Below are 18,786 nucleotides of genomic sequence, written 5' to 3'. Positions count from 1 at the left end.
TCAGGTTCTTATGCTTACACAGCAAGCACTTTAGAGACTGACCTTTCTTCTTAGCCCCTCTCTTCTTTGTTGTTGTTTATTTATTTTTGAGAAAAGGTTTCACTGTGTATCCCTGGATGGCCTGGAACTGGCTAGGTAGACCAGGCCTGTCTTTGAACTCACAGAGATCTACCTGCCTCTGCCTCCCAAGTGCAGGAAGTAAAGGCATGTGCCCCCACATCCAGCTCAACACACCCCTTAATTAAATTTCTCAAGGTTTCCAGGAAACAACCTATACTTCAGCCTTTATTGCATTCTGATAGGGTCAGGGATTACAGAAACAGCATCACAGGTCGCTTTCCCCATAGAGGGCAGAGGAGAAGGCAGTGTAATCCAGGGCACCAGGAACACTGCCTGGGCCTGAATACGGGGGCATTCTCTTGATGCAGTACTGGGCCTGATCTGGGGGCAGCTCTCGGCGAAGCTCCTCAGCCAAGATATAGGGCTGGAAAAAAAAAAACACACATACACACAGGAGTGCAAATTAATTGCAGAGAACACCAGAATATAAGCCATCTTAATACTTATACATTTTACGTTGGCAAGGCTTACAGGTAGGGCGTCTACTACCCACTGTATCAATTAATGAACAAAAGCTGTTTTATATAGGATGAATCTACAAGATGGCCAGAAAGAAATCCAGTGTGCTTCTTAAAAACACATGGAGAATTGTTACCAATATTTCTCAAACTGAGCCAAATGTGAGTCATAAAGGTTCCGATCTAAATTTCCCACCTCACACGTAGAGTTGGTTTATATCATAATCTGACGACAACACAGGAGGGAGTCATTTGATTCACCCAACTGGTGTCTTTAGGAAGTAGAGACTCTCTCATGCTTTGTCTCTTAAAGAAATAGGAATATTACTCTCAGTCCTAGCACCACCTTCCTTGAAACTCCTGTGCCATGAGAGTGAAGTAGAGGAAGAAGTGTATGCTCAGGCTCAGGAGAAGAAAGACGAGCCAGTTTGTGCACCTGCAAAGGCTGAAGACGCAGAAGTAAGGGATGCTCAAGGCCAGGACTCTGGTACTAGTTGTTGGACAGTGTGCTACTGTCAGTGTAAGTGTCAATGGACCTGGAACATCACCTGTAATGACTGCCTTCATTATAACCAAAATAGTGCTGCTGACCCTCTGCCGTGGAACTATGGCATTCTAGACTAGTTCTGTTCTCACTTGTGTACCATCTTTTCCTCCAGGCTCAGTTGAAAAATTAAAAAAAAAAAAAAAAAAAAAAAAGGAAAAAGTAAGACCGACATCCAAGAACAGAGCTTATAAAGCGTACACATATGGGAACTCACCCACCCATGTTCTGGGATGAGCTTTACTCTTTCTCTGGACTTCTGTCCTACTATAAACCCCTGCTTAATTCATATTAGAAATGTACAGCTGGAGAACTGGCTCCAAGGGTAAAGGCTGCAGAAGGCTGCTTGTCCTTAGAAGCCATGTATAGGGGGCAGGTGAGAACTGACCACACACACACACACACAAACACACACACACACACACACACACACACGGCACTCCTGTGGTGAGATGAGGGGATAGAGACAGGAGAACCCTGAAAACTTGCAGCAAGCTAGCCTTGCATATGAAGCAGTGAGCAGATGCCACATCTCAAACAAGGAGAGGGCTAGCCTGACATCTGACCTTGTCCTCTGACTTCCATACATGCCAAGCCCACGTCTGTGTGTACTTACTGCCCCCAGACACCCAAAGATAATTTAAAAAGTTTGAAAGCAAAGGAAATTCTATCTAAGCAGACCTTATCAGAAGCCAGGATTCGGAAGGAGGCGATGACCTGCTCTGCGGTGTCGGTATCTGCTGTCTCTCTAGTCATGAAGTCAATGAAGGACTGGAAGGTGACAGTGCCTTGTCCATTGGGGTCAACCAGGGTCATAATTCGGGCAAATTCAGCTTCACCCTAAGGCAAGGTGGTACAGAGACAGTGAGTGCCTCAGGGTTCGAAAACTCAAAGGATTCTCCACATGATTCTTGGAAGAGGGCTTCCCTGGTGGGTGACATAGGTTCATTTCCATCAGTTTTAAAAGTTGCTGTAGCATGGGGTCAGAAGACCCTGTACATCAGAAGTCTGGCCATTCTGTAGCTCATGTTGTCCTTCTGAGTTACATCACATAACTAGAAAGAGTAATTCAGCCAGTGTTAGAAAGCAGAATTACTAAGTAAGATGGTGCTTGTTCCTTAGTTTAAATGACCAGAGGAGTCAAAGCAGGTCGTGTTTAAAATACTCATTAGAAACATGAATACTGCTCAGGGTCAGAGCTTTAACTGCTATGTCCCCAGCACTGCCAAAAAAGAAACAGTGCTCTACATATAGGCAGGATACATACCTGTAGTTCTGGTATCCAGGAAGTTGAGACAGAAAGATGGCAAGCTTGAGGCCAGCCTGGAGTACATAGTAAGTTCCAAGCTCTCATCACCTGGGCTACACAACAAGATACCCCAAGTGCTATAGGCATCACCCCCACCTGGTTTTCTGGCTTCTTTTACAAATTTATATATTTAATTTATTCTTGCAGTGCTGTGAGTCTAAACCCCAGGTTAGAAGCAGAGGCAGGAGGATCTCAGCAAGTTCAAGGCCACTCTGGGCTATCTAACAAGACACTGTTTCAAAACAGATAAATATATAACTCCTCAAAGGGCAACTGAGTGCACTATGATTGCAAGAGCTCACAGCAAGTATGTTCTTCTTAGCTGATGTATTACTATAATCTGTCTTCTCTCTCTCTCCCCCTCCCCCTCTCTCTTTCTTTCTGTCTCTCTCTCTCTGAAACAGAGACCTCACTGTTTAATTTTAGCTGCCATGGAACTCTCAATGTACAGCAAGTTGGTCTGGAACTCATACAGTCCCTCCTAAGAGGTGGGATTAAAGGCATACACCATCATGCCCAGCCCTTAAGATATTAATATTAAATATTTAAAGGAAATATTAAAGGAAACACTTTAAAACTTAGGGCACTGGATGCCATTGTATACTTTAAGTGGTTTCAGTGAAGTATGCAATTATGTTAACAAAGCTTTTAAAAATCACCAGGAAACCACATCCTTGATGCTTTCACCATGAGGAAACCTTGCTTGTTACTGAATAAACATGAATTTTTAACTCTGTAGCATTATTATTTTTATATAGTGACAGGTAGGTCTTCAAAAAAACATTGCCCTGTGATATGAAAATGAACCAATTTGAAAGTTATTACATCATTTATTTCCCATGATCAGACCTCGGTAGAATTTTAGTTTGTGTCTTACCAAGTCATAGCCCATGGAAATGAGGCAGGCTCTGAAATCCTCATGATCCATTAGGCCATTCTTCCTCTGTGCAAATGCAAAGAACAAAGAGAGGGCAGTTAAGGACGAGATGAGCAGCTAGCTCTGCTTGACCCAGCACCCAGTGAGCAAGGTGGTAGGGAAAAGGTGACCTGTGGCCCAGCCAAGAGTAGAGATCACCCCTGACTTACTGGAGGACAGAGCCACCAGTACAAGAACACTATAAAATAGCTCTTTAGCAGGGAAGAGGAGACTAGGCTGTAGGCAAGAGCACTTGCCTAACATGAGGCCCCAGGTTTGATCCTCGGAGCTGCAGAACAAAAAGGGAAGAAGGGAAGGGAAGGGAAGGGAAGGAAAGGGAAGGGAAGGGAAGAGAAGGGAAAAGGGAAAGGAAGGGGAGGGAAGGGAAGAGGGAAGGAAAGGGAAAAAGGAAGGGAAGAGAAAGAGGACAGGTGCTAGAAAGACCAATTAAAAATTAATAAAACCCACATTAAAGGCAGCAAAAGGAGCCAGCCAGGAGCTCACTGCTGCCACCCAGAGATAGCAGCACCTACTGAAAACATTTCTAGAGCTGAAACTGGAAACTTTGGGCTCAACCAGTCTTGGGACCTAGTATCCAGATGGAGATCTGGGAATGGAATCCAGGGCCAGATGTAGTGCCTCATCTGTGTGGCAAGCTCAGCTTGTCCCCCAAACCCAAAGGTGCAGTGGCCTCAGTTCTATAGAAGCAGGTATGCAAAATCCTGGGTGGTTTGGAAAGTGTTTCTTTGTACAAGTCTCGCCAATATAACTTTATTGGTAATTGGGTTGATTTTGTTCACTTAGGAAATGGCCAGTTTGTAAAGCTACTGGTGGAAGTTCTGTCTTCTGTAGATGGAACTTGTGTCAGCTCTCAGGCCTGTGTGTGGGGCTACCCTCCCCTATGTCAGTCGTCCTGCAGCCCTGCACTCTGCCTTATCACTCACTCCTCTGCCCACTTCCCTCGGTGCCCTGCTCTGGCTCTTGTACCTACTTTAGAGCATTAGCTCTGGAGGGGGAACCTTTCTCTCTTCGTCTCCAGTGGTCACTTGCTGGAGAAAATCATTATGCACAGACTCACTGGCTTTGCTCCTAAACTGGCCTCCCACTGCTGGCGTAGGAGGGTGGCCTTTCCTGCAATGGCACATGAGCATTCCTTCTCTCTTGTCAACAGAATTTGGAATGTCACTTATCACTTTTCCCTCTCACAGTCTTCCATTCAGATCTTGCCATTGAGCTGCAGACTTCTGCTCTACTTTAGACCTTCACTCCAACACACACACACACATGCACGCAAGCACGCACGCACATGTGCACACACACACACACACACACACACACACACACACACACACACACACACTTTCCCATCTGGCATCTTGATGAACCTCCAGAAACACAGCTCTGGTCATACCACTCCTGTGCTCCAGGACATTCAGCAACTCAGCTGTCCACTGGAGGAAGCTTTCCTTCTACACCCTCCATGCCCCCCCCCCCCAGTCCATTTGACTGTTTTCCCTCTTTCTCTTCTCTTTTTGCATTTCTTGAGACAGGGTCTCACTATGTAGCCTTGGCTGTGCTGGAATTTACTCTGTAGACCGGGCTGGCCTGGAACTCACAGAGATCCTCCTGTCTCTGTTCCCTCATGCTGAGATTCAAGAAAGTGTTTCCCATTTGCTGTCTAGTGAGAACATAAAGTAATCTAAACATCTGATCACTTACCCTAACACACCTCAGAAAACTTTGTTTCTTCCTTTCCAATGTTTAATGTAAATAAACCTTTTCTACATTAAATAAATTGTATTTATTTAGTTACTTAATGTCTATGTTTGTGTGCCTGAGTGTACATATGTGTACCACATGTATGCATGGGCCCTCAAAGATCAGAAGCCCGAGTTACAGGTGCTTGTGAGCCACTGTGTGGATGCTAGGAACTGAATCCAGGCCCTCTGCAAGAACAGGAGACCTCTTCACCACCAAGCCATGTCTCCAGCCCAAGCAGATGCTTTCACTAAGGACAGCTAAGCTTTGATATCAACCATAGTGTCCCAGTTGGTGAGAAACAAAGCAAGCTACATTTTTCTTTTGGTTCATCTTTCTTTGTAGATTTTGTCTGTTTTTCTTTCTCCCAAGCTGGGAACTTGGGAGAAAAGGCTAACCCAGGGCCTTGTGCTTGCTATGTAAGCACCCCACCAGTGAACTAAACACCCAACTCCAGGAAACAAAGCAAAAGCCTTGATGGAATGTCAGTTGGCATGGCATCAGGCCTTAGCACTGCTTGTTCGAAAGCTAGTTCCCTTGGTGTCACTCGGTTTCCTTGTTTACTTTTACTTAAAGCGACTAGCCAGGCACAGTGGCATACTCCTGCCAGTATCTCAGTACTTGGGAAGTGGAGGCAGGAGGACCAGGAGTTCAAGGTCACCCTCAGCCACACAGAGGGCCAGCCTGGCATACATGAGACTTAAAGGACTCCAAGTGACAGTATGCATGTTATTCCAGATGTGCCTAACTGTGTCTCAAACAACTGGAGAGAGTGCATACCCTGTCGAAGTGGTTGAAGGAGGCTCTGAACTCGTTCATCTGCTCCTGGGTGATGCCCTTCGCATCTCTTGTCAGGATCTGGGTCTCTACCTCATTGATGGTTCTGGCAATGGTTGTCAGCAGCAACTCCCATCCAACGCGGATATGCTGCCAAAGGGAAGAACCAACCATCAGCTAGGTCAAAGAGGCTCTAATGCATCATTGTCACAGAAGGAGGGGATTCAAATAAGCAGAAGTAAGTGTGGCTTAGTATAGGTTTTCTACAATTACTTTATCAATTATTATTATTTTCATCAGTGTGGGTGAGGGTACATGTGCAGAGATCGTGGGAAAATTTGGAGTCAGCTCCTTCCTTCTACCTCCACATGGGTTCCTAGGCTTAACTCAGATTGTCAGACTTTATGGCAAGTGCCTTTACCTGCTAAGCCATCTTACTAAAAACATATCTCCACTATTTCAATTTTTGCAAGATTCTGTCATGTGGGAAATGTTGAGAAGTGAGACCAGAGTTCTACGAATAACAACCTACAAAGTGGCTCTTTGCATATTAATACATATTTATTTATATTACAATATTTGGAAGTAGGGGTTAAAGCTAGAACCTTGCATGTGCTAGGCAAGTGCTCTACAAGTAAAGTGTATCTCCAGCCCACATTTTGTAGTTTAAAAATTCAACATGTGGTCTATTTGTCACTAAAGACATCTTCCCACTTACCAAATAGGTGGATGGTCATGGGTTATACCCAGTGGCTCTAGGGAGATCAAACTGAACCAGACTGACAGAAATGGGGACAGAATTGACTTTATATGCTAATTTTTAAATAACTAATAAAAACGGGCATGGTGGCACATGCCTGTAATCATAGCACATAGGTTGTGAAGGCAACAGGATCAGAAGTTCAAGGTAATTATCAGTTACATAGTCAAACCTTGGAGCTTCTGTGTTATACGAGCCCGTGTCTCAAAAACAATAGCAACGACAAGAACAAAACCTAACCAAAAAACAATGGGAAGAAATGAAGACAATTTAAGTTCTGGTAATCTTGACAAAGAAGTGTAATGACTTCACTGTGGCAATAATAACAATGTTGACTTTCCCCCCCCCCCACCCCAAGACAGGCTTTCTTTGCATAATAGCTAGGGCTGTCCTGGAACTTTTGCTGTAGACCAGGTTGGCCTTGAACTCGGAGATCTGCCTGTCTCTGCCTCACAAGTGCTAGGATTAAAGTTGTGTCTGCCCCTTTCTGAATGGAGGCAGAGGAGGAGTGGAAGGGGAGGGTGGTAGGTGGGAGGCAGTGGGGGGGGGCAGAAGAAGAGGAGGGAGGGGAAACTGTGGTTGGTATGTAAAATAAATGAAAAAAAAATTTACTTAAAATAAAATTTTTAAAAAGAAATAAAGAAACAAACAAAAATAATAATGTTGACAATTAACTATTGTTTGGTGCTTGTAATAGTTCACAGTGCTTTTCCATACCCACTAAGAAGGAAGACTTAAATATCTCTAGTGTTCACAATACAGCATTTACAGAAACGGAGAGGGAGATGTATATGAGGAATCAAGCTGAGAAGGTGTCAAGGTTGGTGGCAAAGTGCAGCCTGCCTGCCTGCCCTTCATACCTCCATGGTATAGTTGGTGTGCTTGTTGTCAAAGACTAGGGCCTCCTGGATGAGCTGGTGGTCACCCTCCAGCTTGTCAATGTTGTTCTTGTAGTTGATGATGTTGTGCTCATACTGCTTTAGCTGGTTCATCTGGTCCTCCAGGGCCCCTGTGATCTGGATAGAGCTTCGAGCAATCTCCTATGTGTGGGGTATGAGGAACACCCGGTGAGTGGGGCAATCTCCAGTACACAAGTAGGAGACAGACAGGGAGTAGTGGGCCTCTGGCTTTGTGCCAGTGACTATATCTACATCAGGCAGCCCAAGGCACTAGATGTTCCCAGACAGACTGGTGACAAGATCACAGGATGAAATAAGGTGAAGTTCATGTCTGTCTAGAAAATGGAGAAAGAAAGGCAACCACCATGATCCAAAGCGGGAGTAAGGAAAGTCCTGCTGTCACTGGAAGGGTAGAGACATGTGCTGAGCATAGTTACTCTGCTCTGGTGCTGGGGGCACTAGGACTGACAGACATTAGCAGAGCTGTCAGATACCAGAGCACTGGGGAGAGAATTCCTTATAATTTTAGGTCTTTCTACCTCTAAAAGGTAACATTTTATCCCAAAGGAGAGACATAAAATGTCTCCTAGCTATTGTTGAAAAGTTATAAAATGAAGCCAGACCCTCAGAGCCATTCCAACGCCATTGTTCCTTGAATGTTCTAGAAACACAAAGTATGTGTGAGTCTTCACCTGCCCTCTTTAGGGATGGATGCTTTAAAAATCTAGGTCCTGGTGAGATAGGGCTTTGTCACTGATGAGAAATGGCAGCGGGAATGGCCCCTTCTTCCAATATGCCTCTCCCTACACTCTAACCTCTCCAAGAGGCCTTAGCAGGTAGAGAGAAAGGTCACAGACAATGTAGCGCAGACAGAAAACAAGGCAGGGGTGTGCTGTGCTGAAGCTCAGTACCAATTCCAGGCTCCAGAAGGCCCCAGGAAGGGAGCCACTTACCTCCATCTTGTTCTGGATCCAGGGACCAATGGCATTGGCCTGGGCAGCAAACTGGCGCCGCAGGCGCTCATTAGCATGTTGGCGAGCCAGCTCCTCCTGCAGGGACTGATCCCGGACGGGCACCAGCTGTTTCACCTGTCAGAGCCCAAGGACAGCTGGGTGAGAGGCCAGCTCTGGTCTCATGGAATGACCACAGGATGAGCTCGCCATCAGATATTTGACACTAGGGTTCGCAGAGGGAAGACCACAGGGCAAGTGGGAAGAAGAGGAAAGCTGCTTAGGGAGCAGAGGGGAAAGGAGTCCTTGATCAAGGGACTAGTTCTGACTGTTACCTTGTCACATCAAGGGACTGCTGAAAGAACAGCTTAGTCAAGGATATTTAAGAGTCTGTCCAAGGACAAGGGCCATTTCTCCATTAAGGTGTTCTCTCCCTGCAGCAGCAAGCCCATGGGGGCTAGGACCACAGTACAGAATCATGAACTTGAATAAGACTAGCATCTTTATTTTCACTTTCCATGATTGCAAGTTAGCATTTCCTTTATCTATGAATGTGGGCATCAGGTGCACACAGGATTCAGTAGAACCGGTGATGGTGAATGCCACAACAGTGTGTGTGCAGATATGCTACAGCACACATGTGCAAGTCAGAGGACAACACTGCGGAGTTGGTTCTCTCCTACCTTTAAGTGGGTTCTGGGGATTGGATCCCCAGGCTTGCACAGCAAATGCCTTCACCCACTGAGCCATCTCAGGCCAGGATTTTAAAATGTTTCCCTGACAGTATTAATATCACAACCAACATTTACCTTGCCAAAATTTATAATATTTTCTTTAAGGAAAATAATATCTTTATTTCCCTACAAATCACAGAAGTTGCTAAACAACAGTACAATTTAACACATCTATAAAGACTGAAAGGAAGAAAGAAAGGAAGGAAGACAGGGAGGAAGGAAGGAAGGCAGGGAGGGAAGGAAGTTCTGAGGGTGATGCTGAATTAGGTCTTTCTTCTTTCCCCAAACCTTTCTCACATCACACATGCCATCTATGGCGAGCTATCCACCTAATCCCTCCCTCAACCCACACCCAGCCCTACCCTCCCTCCTCCTGCCCCTCCCCCCACAGATGCCCACCTTGTCCCACTTGTTGCGCAGCTCGTCCATGGTGACAGTGCTGTAGGGGTTGCTGGAGCTAATCCGGATGTTGTAGCTCTGGATCACCTTCTCTACTTCATTCTGGATGGCCAGGATGGACTGCCGCTCCCCATCAGCCTCTGGCAGTGTAGCCTTGAATTGCTCATGCGCCGTGATCAGACTCTATGCCAGAGAAGAGTGCAGACAGCCAATATGACCGGAGTGTCAACTGTATATATCTTTATTTTTAGGCAAGGTCTCATGTAGTCAAACTGGCTTTGACTTGCTATGTAGTCATGTATGACCTGGAACTCCTGGTTCTCCTCCACTCCCAGCTTGTGGGATACAGGCATGTACCACCACACCCAGACTTTTATGTGAACTTTGTATGTGTGTTCAGATGTGTGTACATGTGTGTAGAGGCCAGAGGTCCATTTTGCTTTTCTAGATAGAGACTCTCTCTGGCCTGGTGACTGTCTGATTAGACTAGTCTGGCTGATCAGCTAGTCCCAGCCTGTCTCTGCTTCCCCAGCACTGGGACTCCAAGCATGCGCTATCATGTCCAATTTGTTATTTTTTATTTAAACCTAGATTCTATGAATTTATGAATTTGTACCTACAAGGTAACATTTTACTGAATAAAGCCAGCCCTCACTGAATATCAATTTTATTGGAAAGAGAATTACAAATGTATGTTTTCTTTATATTCTATTATATCTCAAATTCACCATAAATGGATTATGAATAAACTATGTCCTGGGTACTTGACGGTAGCTATTCTTCCTAACATCAAAGCCAGCAAGTCTTATTTATAGACTTAATCAAATGCATTGAAGAAGTATAAAAGACACTTGATTTAGATTGGTAGAAAGCTGCTTTGGAGGTTCTTTTGTATGTGTGCATATGTGGGTGTGCTCATATGTGTGTTTGTGTGCATAAGGGAACCAGAGGTCAACATCAAGTGTCTTCCTCAATCTAGTACCTTATTATTTTCCTGTTTTGTTTGGTTTTGTTTTGTTTTTGAGACAGGGCTTCTCTGTGTAGCCCTGGCTGTCCTGGAACTCTCTCTGCAGACCAGATTGGCCTGCCTCTGTCTCCCAAGTGCTGGGATTAAAAGGTCCACCACTACTGTTCAACTTTTATTTTCCCTTTTTACAGACTTATTTTGCGTGTGTTTGAGTGTGAATGTCAGTTCATATGCATGACATAGAATGTGTGTGGAAGTCGGAGGACACTTGTATGAGTCAGTTGTCTCTTTCCACCGTGTGAATTCCGTGCGAATTCTGCTGATTGAACTCAGACTGTCAGGACTGGAGGCAAGTGCCTTTGCCTGAGCCATCTTACCAGCCCAGAACCTAGGTGTTACACACACACACACACACACACACACACACACACACACACACACACACACGACATGGAAACAGAAGAGGGACTATTTGAGCAAAGGAAGGAGACTACCAGAAGTGGGGTAGGAGAGGGTAATGCAGAATAAAGACTCGGGTGCAGAAAATACTTGGAACAAAACACATCACTTTATACAACAAATACACACTAAATGAAAGAGTACTGAGTTCGAGTCCCCTCACCTGGATCTCCTCAATGCTGTGGACGATGAACATGTCCTGCAGATCCTCCATGGCACCCTCCATCCAGTTGTTGAAGGGTGCAGCTCTCTTGGCAAACTCCAGGTGCAACTGGTCAATTGTTTCTAGCAATTTCTCAGTTCTCTGAAGATTAAATAGAAGCAAGTGTTATTGTGGATTAAATACACTTCGTAGAGCCCTGAGGTGTGCAAACACACATAAATATGTATCCAGATCAACAAAGTGTGTCCTGCTGTTTATCTTAGTTGCTGCTGAAATGATGGTATAGTATGCCCTGCAGGTCTCTGACAGGCCTTCTCTGTTCATTTAGTTTTGGTGCTGGGGACAGAACCCATGACCTTGGCTACATCTACCTCCTGAGTTTTATTAGTTACTAATGACCAGGACACAGTTTCATGAGATGTTGGGAAGTGAACCCAGGCCCTTGTATGTGCAAAGCAAACACTTTACCAAATGAGCTACATCCCCTGGCTTATTTTCTAGCAGTTTTTCCTTACTTATCTGTTGCCATTTTCTAATTACATGTCTCAAGATGGGCCTGATACCCTGAGTAGGTTGTTAGCACGGCAGAAATTTAGTGAGGCTGGGGAGATGGCTCAGTGCTTAAGCGTTAATACTGTTATTCTAGAGGACCTGAGTTCAATTCCCAGCACCTACATGATGGCTCACAGCCATCTGTAACTCCTAGTCCAGGAGATATAATGCCCTCTTCCAGTCTCCAAAGGTGCCAGGAACACAAGTGGTACATGGGCATGCATGTAGGCAAAATGCTCATGCATAGAAATTAAAAATGATATATAAGTCTTTAAAAACTTTCAAAAGAACTTTGGGAAGTTTGGAGTGATTGCTACTTAACAAACAAGGCTTTGACCATATCACCCTTCAAACATTTTAAAATTGAAAAATATGTGTTGTTGCTGACTTGATACATCCCAGGGCAAAGCTACCAGCCTCCCATGGTCCTCAGACTCCCATTCTCCACACTCTTCTTAGGACCCATTTTTCTGGATAAGTTTGGTTGTCTCCACAGGAGGCCATGGAGAAACACAACTAACACCATGGATTTCATTATGGAGCCTCTAGTAGGAGTTTTCAAGTCAACAGAACTTCAAGCTTTTCACCTCCAAAGCCTCCCTCCTCTTCTGGGTGAGCGTCCCCAATCTGTCCCACTGGTCACAAATTTTCTGGCACCGATCATTGACATTCACAGCATCGTGATAGTCCAGTTCACTATGAAAAGCAAGAAATAAAGATTAATGGTGTGAGCAAAATGGATACAAGGTGGAAATAAACAAGGAAGAGGTATGTGTGTGTGTGTGTATACGCACTTATGTGCATACATACACATGTGTGCACATGCACTTGGAGACCAGAGGTAAACCCTTAGTAATTTTGTCAGTCATTATCTAACAACTCTCATCTTTTTGGAGACAGAGTCTTCCAATGGCCAGGGCTTTGCATGATTCAGCTATGCTAACAGGCCAGTGAGCTCTAGGTATGTCTCCCCAGAACAGAAGATAAAAGCACCAACCATCATGCTCATAAAAAAAAAAAAAAAAAAAAAAAAAAGTGTGTGTGTATGTGTGTGTGTGTGTGTGTGTGTGTGTGTCTGGCCTGACTGTGGAGGCCAGAAGAGGGTGATGGATACGCTGAGCTGGGTTATAGGCAGTTTCGAGCTGCCTGGCGTGGGTTCTGGGAACTGAACTTGTGTTGTCTGCAAGGTAGGTAATCAAGCACTCAGCCACTGAGTCATCTCTCCAGTCCCTGTGCCAGGCTTTTGAACATGAATTCTATGTGATCAAACTCAGGTCATCATGCTTACACAGCAAGCATTTCACTGACAGCCATCTCCCATTGTCTTATCCCCACCTCCCAAAAAACCTAATTGAAAACTGGTAGGGAGACTCGGCTGCTAAAGGCACCTGCCATCAAGTTTGACAATTGACTTTAATGCTTATGTTGTTCCCTGTCCTCCACAAATCTGCTATGCTAATTACTACTTGACACAGACAAGAGGATACCTGGGGCTCACTGGGCAGCTGGCATAGCCGAATCATGCAAGCCCTTTGCCTGTTACAAAGTCCTATGAAAACATTTGAGACTGACTGACCTCTCCACATCACTCCCAGGGACCCCCAACCCCCACATACACACATGCAAAACACAAATGTGATAGGAAACTGTCCCTATTGGAAGTATTATCACTTGGAATAAATTGTAAGAATTACTATAAATCATGTTAGGCAACAGTTTTTAAATCAGACAGCAGTCTTCTTAATGCTCTGGCTAGCTTTCTTTTCCTGTGTCCTCTCTGAGGCCTCCCGAGAGCACGATTCTTAAATGGAAACTATAAGGAAAGCCAACTATCTGACCCAGGTCAGTCCAGAAAACAAGCTGCAGCAACTGTGACTGGAACGTTAAAATGAGTCACAGGGAAGGGTGTCCGCTTGCAGGGTTCTGTGTCCTTGGCGCCTCTAGAAGGGCATGCAGCTTGCTGCCTACTGAGTGATTGGTCCAGGAGGGTTCAGTGACATCACTGAGCACAGAGAGATTGCTAAAACTGGGCAGGATGGACCTCTTCCATTTAGGGTCAATGACTCTTTGGACTGTTGGATGCCTCCAACGTGGTACAAAGAACAGAACAAAACAAAAAGCTTCCGTGACAGTTAACCTCATCTCAGGGATAAACTTCTGAGTCCTGCATAAAACCCACCATCCTACTAGGCTGAGAACAAGGACTGTGGAGCTCAGAGGCATTTGTGGAGCGACAGGTCCCTTGTAAACCACTCCCCTGAGGCTCAGGTTTGTTTCTCTGCTTACCATAGTTGTTCACTACTCTAAAAAAACTATTGCATATTCATTCATTTATAAATAAATGTGTATGTGTACATACACACATGACAAGTGCATGGAGGTCAGAGGCCAACTTGCTTCTTTTTTCATATACTAGCGCATGTTCATTGACTTTACTGTTTGTGTTGCTAAACGGAGGAAATGTATGTAATTGTTATCTGAGTGTTCTTCCAGAACATTCTAGTAGGAACAGAAGCTCCCTGTCACCTCATTAACGCTTGTCCAGTTCTTAAGAGCAACCAGCAGCTATCTACAAACACACACTTTTGTGTGTCCAAGGTTGACTAAGATTCTTTGGTTATAAACCAAAAGATGAATCTAGCAAATGTCCCGAACAGCTCCACAAAACTGATATAAAATAGAAAGGCAGTAGATAGTTAAAGAGTAAATATTAAAGAGATAAGTCTTTCTAATAAATTTCTGAATATTTCAGTCTGAAATGTCCCTTACGGTTTCATGTCCTGAATGCTTAGTCCCTGGCTAGCTGCATGAATTTGAAGAAGGTGGAGTCTGGTAGCATGAGTCACCAAGGGTGGACCTTAGAAGGTCATACTCATCTCTGGCTCCACTCTACATGTGCTGGCTAGTTTCATGTCAACTTGGCAAAATCTAGAGTAATCTGAGATGTGGCAGGAGCGGGGGTAGGGGGGTGGGGGGTGGGGGGGTGAGGGACAACCTAATTGAATAAATGGTTCCATTAGCCTGGCCTGTGGGCAAGCTTGTAGAGCATTTTCTTGATCAATAATTGATGTGGGAGGGCCAAACCCATTGTGACTGGCCATTCTGGGGTATATACAAAAACAAATTGAGGGGCTGGAGAGATGGCTCAGTGGTTAAGAGTACTCGTTGCTCTTAGAAAAGGACCTGGGTTTAAATCCCAGAATCCATATGGTGGTTTTATAACCATTCCTAACTCTAGTTTCCAGGGATCCAATGCCCTCTTCTAGTCTTCATGGTCACCAAGCATGCAAGTAGTACACAGACAAAACACTCAAATGAAAGATAAATCTAATAAAAAGGAAAATTTTAAAAAAGAGAGAGAGGGGGAGGAGGGAGGGAAGAAGGAAGGAAGAAAGAAAGGAAGGAAGGAAGGAAGGAAGGAAGGAAGGAAGGAAGGAAGGAAGGAAGGAAGGGAGAAAGAAAAAATCAAGTAGGATAGCACTCCCCATGGTCTCTGCAGTTCCTGTCTCCAGGTTCCTGCCCTGGTTGAATTTCTGCCCTGACTTTGCTTCATGATAGCCTATGATTTCAGGACATGTAAGCTGAAAATAATCATTTCCTTTCCAAGTTGCTTTTTAAAAATTATTTATTTATTTATTTATTATGTATACAGCCTTCTACCTGCATGTATGCCTGCATGCCAGAAGTGGGCACAAGATCCCATTACAGATGGTTGTAAGCCACTATGTGGTTGCTGGGAAATGAACTCAGGACTTCTGGAAGAGCAGTCAGTGCTCTTAACCTCTGAGTCATCTCTCTAGCCCTGTTCAAGTTGCTTTTGGTCCTGATATTTCATCACAGCAATAGAAATTCTACAACACTAAGTCTCCCTGTTTCCTGGTCTTCTCTGTCCTGATTGACTGAAATCCTTATGAAACTATGATCAAAAATAACCTTTTTGCCCTCCAAGTTGTTTCTGTCAGGCATTTTGGCAATACAAATGAAAAAGCAACTAAGTAAGTCTGACAACTCAAGTTGAATCCCTAAAACCCACATAAAATGCTAAATGGCACATGCCTGCAATCCCTGAACTCATATGGCATGATGGGAGGGCAACATAGAAGAAAAACTAGAAGCCTGGAGAACACAGTACAGCAGCAGAAGCAAGAAAGCCCCTGCCTCAGCGAGGTGAGCAGCAAGAACCAAGCCCCCTGAAATTTCCCCTCTGATCTACCCGTGTGTGTGTGTGTGTGTGTGTGTGTGTGTGTGTGTCTGTGTCTGTGTCTGTGTGTGTGTGTGCACCCTCCCATTCACTGACTGTTATTTTAAAAAACTATTATTAAGAAAAAGTATGTCAGCACTCATGATGTAGAGGCAGGGGGAATCTCTGTGAGTTTGAGGCCAGCCTGGTCTACAGAGTGTTCAGGATGGTCAGGACTCAGAAAGAGTGAATACTGCAACAACTTTCTGCTAAACCACAATGAAAACGCCAATGCTGCCCCTCTGAGATTATAGCTAGAGTGTCCCTATTTTCCCTGATTCTTATACAGTGGCTACATGTACACCTGCATTTGGGGAATTAGGGCTTGCAATGACTATTTTTATGTACTTCTGAGAACTGCATAAAATCTCTTATTTTTAGGATGGGCAGGAAGAAAAAGCATGTTATTAACAGTCAGATGAGCACAACCTAAATCTCATGCCTGGTTTCACCTCAGCTGTGTGGGACAAACAGCACCAAAGATGCCAGCAATAATAATCATAATAATATAAGATTATTGCTTAAAGTTTATGGGCAACACTTAAGGCTGCTTCAATTACTCACAGGAGCCATTACAGTACACTAAATAATTTGAGCCCTTTTCAAGCCCTCATTTTATTGATGAGTGGCTGTTAATTAGCAAAGAGCCAATTCAAGAGGCATAAAACCATGATGGAAGGTAAGGATACAATGTGAGGCTGAAAAAGATGAAGGGTTTTTACGGGCCAACCTGAGATGTGGTGTGTTATGAAGCCCTACCTGTTAATTATGGGTTCACACTCCTCAAAAGTGAGGAACTAGGGAGCCACGTACTGAAGTACATTTTATTTGCTTTGTTTTTATTGTTAAATGGGAGGCAATAAAAATTCTGTAGATGTGGAGCCAGAGAGATGGGTCAGCGTTGGTTGGTTATTCTTGCAGAGGACCTGGGTTCATTTCCCAGAAGCCAGAGTCTCACAAGCAACTGCAATTCCAGTTGCAGGGGATCTGACACGCTCTTCTGCCCTCCACATACATTGCACACACAGCACAAAACTCAGGAAAGTGAGGCAGCCTGCTTCTTCACAGCTGAGGTAGTGACTTCTCTGGCCTTTCTCACTGAATAAGCCATGGGTCCTGCCTCCTGACCCAGTGTGAGCTAGGCTGCCAGGCCATGGCCTCCACACTAAAACCTCATTTCCTTGGAAGCAGAATAGTTGATGTGGGGTCAGGTTTGAGGAATGGGAGGATCCAAGGACCCTGACATGTCACAGCCAGGATGGACCTGTTTTTACATTTCTAGACACCAAAATCATCATCCCTGGTGCCTCCAGTCTGACCCTTTGAACTCAGCAGGGAAGAGTGCTTGTCCTTGGAGACCCCGAATAGTGCCCATAACCTGGCCTTCACCCAGGGTACCAGCACATACTTGAGCTCCTGTGCAATGGCAGCAATCTGTTCCACGCGGTCCTGGTGTGCAGCCAGGTCACTCTCGAAGGCCTCATGCTTCCGAAGGAGGGCCCGCACTTCCGTCAGGGACGCTGACTCATAATCCTTCTGCAGCAAGATCTGTTCTTTGCCTGCAAAGGGAACAGCAAGAAGCATGAGACCAGGTCTGTTATACCAACTACTCTGGAGGTTGAGGCAGCAGGATTGCAAGTTCAGGGCCAGCCTGGGCAATTCTGTAAGACTTTGTCTCAAAATAAAAAAGAGACAAAAGACTGTAGCTCAGTGGTTCGTGGGGAGTGAGGGGGGGTGAAATGGGGGACACAACACTTGGCTAGAATTTGAAAAGGCCATGAGTTCAAGTCCCAGCATTGCCTAAATCAATCAATCAAAACTTAAGCAAGAAAACCCAAAGTTGCATAGCAGCTTCCCCACACCAGAATGTGCTCAGAGAATACTCTGTGCTCAAGGAAAGATAGGAGACCAGCAGGCAAGCAACTGCCAGCCCCTCTAGGTGCTCACAGGGGAGGTGTCCAGCAAAACAGGTGGTGATGGGAGAAGCATGCATTTTACAAAGTATATTCCACATCATTCTAAGTCACAATCGTCTTATTCCCCACCATGACACACAGTCCAGCTGGAAATTATTCCCACCCATGAGCCACACGTATTAGTTGGGCATGGTGGTACACAGCTATAATCCAGCACCCAGGAACTAAGACAAGAGCACTGTGAATTCAAGTTAAGTATGAATGACATACTGTTGACAAAAAACAAAACAAAACAAAAACAAAACAAAATAACAAAACAAACAAACAAAAAACCTTCCAGTGGGGTTTTCTTGCCCCAGGCTTTGATTTGAAAGTTATATTCTGAGGTGGCTATTTTGCCTGTTCTGATTCTAAACATTAGAAATTTCCTTCTTGGAACCTCCACTAAGTCCTCCATAAGCCATAAGATTTTCTTTATTATTATTTGTTTGTTTGTTTGCACAAGGGGTCTCTAATGCAGGTTGGCCTTATCTCAGCATTTAGCCAAGGATTACCTCAAACTTCTGGTCTTTTTGCCTCTACATCCTTCATGCTGTGATTATAGGCATGTACCACTATGCCCAGTTTATATGTTACTGGGGATCAAACCCAGGGCTTTGTTGGTGTATGCTAAGCCAGCATCCCACCAACTGAGGCACATTTCCAGCCCTCTCTGGAAGTATTTCTTAAATCTAGATACAGCTATGACTGGGTATCCTGATCTATATTTACTCTCTGGCTAATGGCCTAAACAATTTAATTCTGTAAAGCTGGAAATGGAAAGCAAATGTTCACATGTCAAACAATGACAACATTGCAGTTAGGA

The 18,786-nt window shown here is 44.6% G+C and overlaps 1 protein-coding gene across 1 annotated transcript in view; it reads right to left on the bottom strand.

Moving 5' to 3' along the window:
• Nucleotides 1-256: 256 nt before the first annotated feature.
• Nucleotides 257-18,786, bottom strand: part of Actn2 (actinin alpha 2) — a 67,891-nt gene continuing 49,361 nt past the window's right edge. Inside the window, exons 12-21 of the mRNA XM_051194749.1 lie at nucleotides 17,414-17,564; nucleotides 12,353-12,461; nucleotides 11,214-11,354; nucleotides 9,625-9,807; nucleotides 8,495-8,629; nucleotides 7,503-7,682; nucleotides 5,886-6,032; nucleotides 3,309-3,374; nucleotides 1,804-1,962; nucleotides 257-484 (exon numbers count right to left, since the gene is read on the bottom strand). Of these exons, the coding sequence (XP_051050706.1) occupies nucleotides 326-484; nucleotides 1,804-1,962; nucleotides 3,309-3,374; nucleotides 5,886-6,032; nucleotides 7,503-7,682; nucleotides 8,495-8,629; nucleotides 9,625-9,807; nucleotides 11,214-11,354; nucleotides 12,353-12,461; nucleotides 17,414-17,564 (1,430 nt within the window). The 3' untranslated portion in view covers nucleotides 257-325. The remainder of the gene's footprint in view (nucleotides 485-1,803; nucleotides 1,963-3,308; nucleotides 3,375-5,885; nucleotides 6,033-7,502; nucleotides 7,683-8,494; nucleotides 8,630-9,624; nucleotides 9,808-11,213; nucleotides 11,355-12,352; nucleotides 12,462-17,413; nucleotides 17,565-18,786) is intronic.

This window comes from Phodopus roborovskii, unplaced genomic scaffold (genome assembly GCF_943737965.1).
Source record: "Phodopus roborovskii unplaced genomic scaffold, PHOROB, whole genome shotgun sequence".
NCBI lineage: Eukaryota > Metazoa > Chordata > Mammalia > Rodentia > Cricetidae > Phodopus > Phodopus roborovskii.
Note: the sequence above shows the minus strand (reverse complement) of the source record. Positions and strands in the feature narration are given on the sequence as shown.